The sequence below is a fragment of the Neltuma alba genome, unplaced genomic scaffold (assembly GCF_004799145.2).
Source record: "Neltuma alba isolate B1F8T4 unplaced genomic scaffold, ASM479914v2 tig00001403_pilon, whole genome shotgun sequence".
NCBI lineage: Eukaryota > Viridiplantae > Streptophyta > Magnoliopsida > Fabales > Fabaceae > Neltuma > Neltuma alba.
In genome coordinates this window covers 3,040-11,559 of record NW_021632448.1, presented here as the reverse complement: position 1 = coordinate 11,559, position 8,520 = coordinate 3,040, and the positions used below count along the sequence as shown (strand labels likewise).

Here is an 8,520-nt window from a genome sequence, read left to right as displayed (position 1 = left end):
TTTAGAGTCAGTTTCTTCATCTTCAGAGAAAGGAAGAACATATTGTGTTTCTTCATCCTGAGCATCTCGTTCTTCGATCTTCTTCTGGAATAAGAATCCTTTGGACATTTGAATCGACGATAATGAGATTTTCTCTTGGTAGAACAAGTGCAATTTTTATCATCTTTGCACTTTATCTTCAAATGGGGTTTTTTGCAAACATGCTTCAGTTTTGATTGTCCTTTCAGTATTCTTTTAAGGAACTTCTGTTGTTCACAAAGCTTGCCCACAGTTGGCATGATGATAATTCTTGTGGGAACAAGGAGATGTGTTTTTCTCCTTTTTGTTCTTTACAGCATTTCTGATGGGATCAGACCATCCATCTTCATCGTCTAATGCTTCCTACCAGTAAGGTGTATCGCATTCATAGTCAGGATCACATTGTTCTAGTGCATGATCCCAAATAAAATGACCATTTATGTGAGAGAAATTTCTTTAGTGCATATACTGAAATTCCTAATCTCTTTGAAATCCAACAAGCACCACCAGGATATGAAGGCATATGAGATCATCTTCTTAAGTTTTGTGCTGATAGTCATCAACAATTTCTCATCCATTTCCATTATGGAAAAATCAAGAGTTTTTCATAAAACTCCCTTTTAAGAAGAATGAAAACATCAATCCTACAAAAGCTTCTCATCCAGGAATGAATTCAGAAGATTTCAAGCTTGCCAAAGAGGAATGTACTGCACTTCTCAAATAAGGCCTTCAGGCCTGCACCTTTTGAAGTATCTCAGGAAATGCCTTCTAGATCTTCTTCTAGGATAAGAACCCTTTGGATAGAGGTAGGAAGACCACAATTTTCTAAACTGGTAGACTGGACAATTTCTTTCACATAGGGTCTTCGGGTGGAGATCAGATTTCTAACGTTTATGGTGACATGATTAGTATAGTGGTAAAAGCAATAAAAGTATACCTAAGGTTGACATCATTAGCTCCTCCAAGCATGTAGTATTTTTCAGACATTCTCTAGAAATGCTTTTGCAAGTATCTTTTATCTAAAGAACAGCATTTCATCTTAAAGTATTCTTGGTTAAAACTAAACTTCTTGATTCCTCTTTTGACTGCAAGGACCTCCTTGAAGGTAGCATGATAATGCTTTTCTGACTCCTTGAATTGTCCGCTTGCATGTCCACAGTAGAATCTCTTTCCATTTATTTCTTCAATTAAGACAGTTCCCCAAAAGTCATCACTAGCATCAGTTTGAAAGATTCGCAATCCTTTGTTAGGGATCTTTAAAGGAGGTGGTTAGGATCCTGGGATTCTCTTGTAAGGAATGAAAGTTGTGGCTAAAACTTGGTTGAGGGAGATGGAGTCCTTCAGGCTGAGTGAGTTGAAGCTGCGAGTCTCCTTGATAAGTCTATTGGGATGCTTCTGTTGATAGAGAGACTTGTGAGCTATTTCTTCTCTCTTTTGATTTCTGACTATTTTTCAACATAAAGCACTTGGCAAGCCCAATCAGATTTTTTTGGTTCAATAAGGCCTTGTTTGAGAAGTGCAGTACATTCCTCTTTGGCGAGCTTGAAATCTTCTGGATTCATTCCAGGATGAGAAGCTTGTGTGGGATTGATGTCTTCATTCTTCTTAGAAGAGAGTTTTATGAAAAACTCTTGATTTTTCCATAATGAAAATGGATGAGAAAATTGTTGATTTGTTTAGGAAGAAGATCTTCATGACCTGTTTCTTTAAACAAATCATATAGAGATAATCTACTAAAAGGAACGGTAGGAACAGTAACCTTCCAATTTCTAGCTTTCTGCTTCAGGCCATGATCATTATCATCATGATGATGATGATAATTCTTGTGGGAACAAGGAGATGTGTTTTTCTCCTTTTTTTTCTTTGCAGCATATCTTATGAGATAAGACCATCCATCTTCATCTTCATCATCTGATGCTTCCCACCAGTAAGGTGTATGCGTGGGGGACAAAGCAAACTTCAGCTATCAAAACTCTCAGAAGAATTGCACAGCAACCACCTCCTTTAAAGATTCCTGACAAAGGATTGTGAATCCTTCAAACTGATGCCACTGATGACTTTTGGGAACTGTCTTAATTGAGAAATAAATGGAAAGAGATTCTATTGTGGATATGTAAGCAGACAATTCAAGGAGTCAGAAAAGCATTATCATGCTACCTGCTACTCTAATAATGACGACTACTTCACTTATTGCAAGAAGACGAAATAGACTACAGAACAAACTATTTTAATAAAGTAAAAGCAGATAGCGACAAAAAGTGAGATATTATTTGTGAAAGTGAGTATGAAGATATCACCACACCATGTGTAAAACCTCAAACAGCATTGAACCTGTTCGACTCTCTACCCCTTTTATCTCATAAAGACTTCCTTCCTCTGCTCGTAAAACTCTTTCTAGAAAAATAAAAAATCTTGTTGAGATCGACCATCTTCCTGAAGATACTAGAGTTCAAGAAACATATCTACCTCTTCTTAGCCCTTATAGCCTTTACCACCATACTAATCGTGTCACTAGAAACGTTAGAAATTTGATCTCTACCCGAAGACCCCATTCTCAACTCATCGACAGGTCACGTTAGGACTCTCAGCTTTGAATACCAGATCTAGGATAACTAGAAAGATTGTCACTAAACACTCCTTCATGGATCGTGGTCAGATTCTATTTTCTGATGCACAGGATCCTCTTAAAGAGGCAAGTGCAAAGCATACTCAGAATCTCAGGCAACAAAAGAAAGACATTATAAGGAAAGATGGATACATGGGTTGTTTAGGGGAATATAAATACCCTTGAGGATCATCATCTTCTTGGGATAATAAAGATTTAGAGTTAGCTTCTTCATTTTCGGAGAAAAGAAGAACATATTGTGTTTCTTCATCCTGAGCATCTTATTCTTCAATAATAGATTCAATATTTTCAGGCTTTATTCAAAGAAATCTAATAGGTACTATTTGCGCAAAAAAAAAGAGACAATTTTTTACGAACAGAGGGAAAAGTCTTTGTGGGATAAAAAGGATAAAGAGTCGAACAGGTTCAAAGTTGTGTTTGTAGGGGGAAAAAAATCACTTTTCCCAAGGCAAACGGAAACAAGCCCACAGGCACTAAGAATTTTTTTTTTTTTTAAATGTCCATTCTGTACGTGCATGCCACCTTATTATGGTAGCTTGAAATTCTCATCATTTAAATATTATCTCTGTTTTTGCGGACTTGCATGAATTAAGGCACATCAAAATGTGCAAATTGCAATTTACAGGTTAATATCTTAAATAAATATGATACTTAAGGAGATATTAAGCCGACTTGATACATCTGCCAACATTGATTTAAGTATCTCTCTGTGCATTCCGGAAAACCAAATCTAGTTTTTATTAAACATCAAAAGGTATCTACTATTTATCAGCGCAATGCAGAGTCTACTATTAAATCTAAATGGCCATGATTCATTTTATGGTATTGTAACAGTTTTGCGATAAACCATTTAAACATTTGAGCAGAAGCCAAATACTTGTCTCAGAATTTTCTTGATACAGGTGAGACAAATAAATAAGAAATGGAAGGTGAGACTCATCAGTACCCTACCTACCCTATTTCTGAATCAATAGAAAGCTGTGATCACACATACGAAGGTTATCACACATTATAGCAGAGGCAGAAAATTGACAGAAAGCAGGGTTTCTCTCATCAACTGGTTTTTTTAGTTATTAATTAAGAACCATTTTCTTTCAGAACCTCTGCTTCAGCCTTTGCCATAGGATCATCCTTGATGTCAATTTCCTCTTCCTTTTCTCCTTCTCGCTCTTGGGCTAGTTGTTTTCTACGTATGTCTTCTGCAGCTTGCATTGCAGCTCGATTTTCTGCCTCAATACGACGCATTTCCTCTTCTTGCTGCTGCCGCTCAAACCATGTATCCGCATCCGCCCAAACTGAAATCGGAAATACATAGAATCAATCATAAAGGGCAAAAGTGACCCTAGACTCACATATATTTGACATAAAAAGGCAAAAAATCAGAGTAATTTATCTAGCTTTTCAATCCCAAAAATCTCCATTCACTAAATTGTGTTTATGCGTGTTAATAAAATAACCTAAAAGCAATTATATCACTTCCAAGATGGCACAATTTCTATATCTCTACTTCACTAATTATCTCACCTTTCACAAGTTACCATGGCTTATAGTAAAAGTGTATCCTTCACCGCGATTAAAATGCCACATTGGTTATCAATGTAACTTTGAAACATGGATCTTGAATTATAAGTGATAGAAGTAATGGGTGTGCAAGGTGGAAAAGCAACATGCGTACTGGATAGATGCATGGTTGAATATATGGGGGGCACATACGAGAACAGAGTCTATGCTTCAGCAAGTAAATTGATAGGTGTAGTGTAGAAGAAAGGTGAAAGAAGGAGAAGAGAGATAGGATAAAGAGGGAAAGAGGGGAGAAGACTAGAGGCTAATCTGAATAGTAGTCCTCAATGATTCTCAAAAACTTAATCCTCCTAGTGACAGTACTTTATTCATATACTCAGGCTTCCCTGCGGTCAATTACTAGGAACACCCTCCTAACTGTCATAGCTATTATTTACAATTCATGCATCAGAAATATAGAGATTTCGTGATTGAGAGCCAAGAGAATTTTATAAACAATGTACAAAGTTGAGTATAACATATAAGAAGGGTAAGTACATGTCTACCCAGCAAATTTGTCCTTTCGTACATGGACCCTTTCGAACCCATACCCCATGCTTCAAGACTAAGTCCAATGCATATCTCGTCAACAATATGACAGTTGATTCAATTTGTCCCCATCATTAAACAGGAAAAATCAAGCTTACCAATCAAATTATATCTGTATAATTAGTTCAATAAACATGAAATCGATAACTCCCCTCAGCAAAAAGCCCGTAAAACTTAAGTTCTACTCAAGTCATTGATAAAATAGTGAATAATTGATTAAGATTCACAAGTATGATCTCAAGTTGAGTTATATTATGCAGATATTACATGACTCCACCTAGTAGTTCTGCTATTCTCTATGCGTCAATGAAGTTATTTTAGTCTGGCCCAGCAACACGAAGGGATCAACTGTCATATCTTATTTATTTTGCCATTACAACCTATTCAGATTCAATTTTTATACTTTTAAGATTTTTAAGTTAGTGAAAATCATTAAACTTTCTCTGTAAATTCTGCTGAAAAAACCAAGGACGTATCATCTTAATATTCAGAATATGGATGAATTTCTACCCCATATTTACCCCATTAGCCATATATCTTGCATATACATATAGTCAAGACTCAAGATCGCACATAATCGTCTAATTTTAACATTAGATATAGAGTTAATGACAACACTAGGAGGAAAAAAATAAAAAAATTTCAAAAAACAACAAAAATCAATGAGAGGTAACTATCAACTTTTACTAAACTAAAATTAGCAAATTAATCATAAAAAAGGGGGAGACAGAAAATTCAGGGATTAGGGTTTACTACGATGAAGGAAAAGGAAAAGAACGTACTTGGCTGCGCAGCCCAACCCTGTTCACCACCCTTTATACGCTCAGGAAGGGCGTAGTTAACAGTGAGCACACGGCCGTAAAGTTCAGAGCCGTCCATGTTGTCCATGGCGGCGGCGGCGTCCTCCCTCTCCAAGAAGGTGACGAAGCCGAAAGATCGGTGCTTCTGAGTGGCCTGATCAAGGGGCGTCTTGACGTCCTTGATGTCGCCAAAGGGTATGAAGGCAGCGTGAAGGATGGACTCGTTCACCTCCTCCGCTAACCCTCCCACGTACAGCGTGTTCTTCTGCACACCTTGCATCGCCATTGCTCTAGTTGCAGAAGCTGCAACAATTTTCAACACAACGATGACTCGATATTATGCCAGTAATGAACTTTGGGCGTGTTTGGCTGGGCCCATATAAGCGTTGATGAGTTTATGGGTTAATATACTTCACCGGAACAAATTAGGGTTGATTCCAATTCAATTTCTATCTGGGATGTGTTTTGGGATAGCAGTGAAAGTAATTTTTTTTTCAATTTGATTTTTACAGAAGTTACATTAAGTAAAAGTTAGATAGTATAACGTGATTTATTTTTGGATTGGTTTTGTAAAAATGTCAATTTGAGAAGCTGAAACTTGTTTGAATGATAAATATAAAAGTAAGTTTTAATGTAAAATAACTTAAAAGGATATGAATTTTATTACATAGTACATATCTAATATTAAATATATACAATGTGACTATTTTTAAAGAAGTAAAGAAAATAAAATTATGAAAAGTAAAGAAATTTAATTTATTATTAGAAGGAAATTATATATATAATGTGACCATTTTAGAAGAAATAATAGAAATATAATTATTAAAAATAAGGAAATTTAATTTATTGTTAACGGAGGACATTGCGATGTGGCTCCCATTTAGTTTTAGAGCATGTTTTAAATGGAATGTGTGTGTCGTTTTTTTTAAACTGAGATGAGAGAAAATTCATACAAGGGTCAGGTAGGCAAAAATTTTTAACACCCAATTAATTTTCCAAAAGTATTATCCCAACGCCCTCCTCACCCAAGAAAAAAGCACCTTTTTTTAGTTTCTTGCAGAAGTCCATTTCGCCGCGACAAGTCAGATTTCACAAACGTGGGTCGAAACATAATTGTTGAGCAAACGTAGTCCCAAACATAGCCTTAATCTAGTATTCAAATCACTAGCCGATTTACTAGTTTTCTAGTTAAACGTCCAATCCAGTTTTTTCCCTTGATCTTCTTTGCTCCTTCTTAGCTACTTAACTAAAAGTATCAATAAATTAGAAAGTCAAATAATTTAATTTTGCAAATCATGATGTGATTTTTGGAACCAAAAATAATTTTAAAAGTATCCATTAATAATTTTTTAAAAAAAATAATTTGATAAAAAATGATAAACATTAAAAAAAATTAAGATATCTTATTTGGAACCGAAATCAACTCTTTTATTAAATTTTTCTGTAAAATAAGACAAACTCCTCCATATATTTACTTTGTATACCATAAAAATACTCTTAAAATCATAGTTTTGTTTTTATCCAAACAGCTCCTAAAACTCTATGATTAAAAAAGTTATAATTAAGAAATAATAAAAATCATATTCTCAATTAATAAATATTTTTGTAAGTTTGTTCTGAATTTAAATTCCTATAAAATCTTTTGTTTTTTAATAACATATTTACTTCCTATCGTCCTCGCTCTCAATTAAAGGACAAAAGTTTTTTTTCATACAAATTAAATGACAAAAGTTACTACTAATTAAATAATTATATTTAGATAGAACATTTTTAATAAAATTTTTATCATAAAAGTAAAAATTTTTATCAGAAAAAAATATAGTGTCTCCTTAAAAATAAAAAAAATGAAAAAGTGTTAATTAAAAAAGAATAATAAATTTTTTTTAAATTAGTCAATATTTTTAGGAGTTTGTTTCAAAATAAAATCTTATGAATTTTTTTATTTTATTAAAAAAGATTATTGAAAGATGACAAAAATCATTTTTAAGTTAATGTATATTTTTAGAAGTTTATTTTAAAAGTAAAATCTTATCAAATATTTTGTTGTTTCCTAACTTTTTCAATAAAAAAAGGGTTAAGGTGTATCCAGCACTTTGAAGTATGTTTTTAGGTACATCCAACATATTAAAATTTTTTGTGATGTATCCAGTACTTTGAAGTATTTTTTTAAATGTATCTTGTATTGTGAAATATTTTTTAGTGTATCTAGCACTTCAAAGTATTTTTTTTAAATACGTCCAGCATTTAAAAATATTTTTTAATGCATCAATACTAAGGTAAAAAAATTTTTTTTAAGGTGTTGGATGCACCTAAAAAATACTCAGGGTGTTAAATACACCACAAAATATTTTAGAGTATTAGATATATCTGAAAAAACTAATTCGGAGTACTGAATACATCGTAACCCTAAAAAATCAGTCAAAACACAAAAACATATCACTTACATAAAGAACTAAAAAATTAAAACGTGATTTTTTTTTATTTTAACAATTTAAATCCCGACCACACAAGTTCACACACTTTCCATTTTGGCCTTTGAGGCATAGGACTTATAACTTCCTTTAAGAAATGAGATATGGGTTGTCAACGATTTATCTCATTCAAGAGGTTTTTGGCTTTAAAATTTATTGTTAAAAAATAATGAAATCATTTAGATTACTAGTTAAATAATTATTTATGATATTTTTTTAATATAAAAGTCTATCATGAAAATGAAAATGTTTATTACAAATGATTAAAAAATTAATTTTTTAAGGTTAACTGTGATTTTCTTCTTTTTAAGTACTTCCTATTGTCTTCATTATAAGAGATCATCTAGAAGAAAACTCTGATCCTTATTATAAAAGGTTAATAGGATCATTAATGACTTTTTTTTTGTAAGGGTATATTTGAAAATTTTTGTAATTTAGAACAAAATTAATGATATAACTGTCATTTTTCATCTGTATGAATTAATTGATGGCCTCC

At 33.1% G+C, this 8,520-nt stretch overlaps 1 protein-coding gene across 1 annotated transcript; it reads right to left on the bottom strand.

Annotated features, from left to right (window-relative positions):
• Positions 1 to 3,406: 3,406 nt before the first annotated feature.
• LOC114756676 (peptidyl-prolyl cis-trans isomerase E-like) lies at positions 3,407 to 5,927 on the bottom strand. Its single transcript, XM_028945621.1, has 2 exons — positions 5,536 to 5,927; positions 3,407 to 3,939 (listed from the first exon to the last, which is right to left on the bottom strand). The coding sequence occupies exons 1-2, from the start codon at positions 5,837 to 5,839 to the stop codon at positions 3,722 to 3,724; spliced, it is 522 nt and encodes a 173-aa protein (XP_028801454.1). The 5' UTR covers positions 5,840 to 5,927; the 3' UTR covers positions 3,407 to 3,721.
• Positions 5,928 to 8,520: the final 2,593 nt, after the last annotated feature.

Bases quoted from the DNA above. Each gene is read 5' to 3' on its own strand.
- LOC114756676 (XM_028945621.1), bottom strand. From the start codon at position 5,839: ATGGCGATGCAAGGTGTGCAGAAGAACACGCTGTACGTGGGAGGGTTA. The intron at 3,940-5,535 runs GTACGTTCTTTT...TTCCGATTTCAG, and splicing joins GGGTTGGGCTGCGCAGCCAA to TTTGGGCGGATGCGGATACA.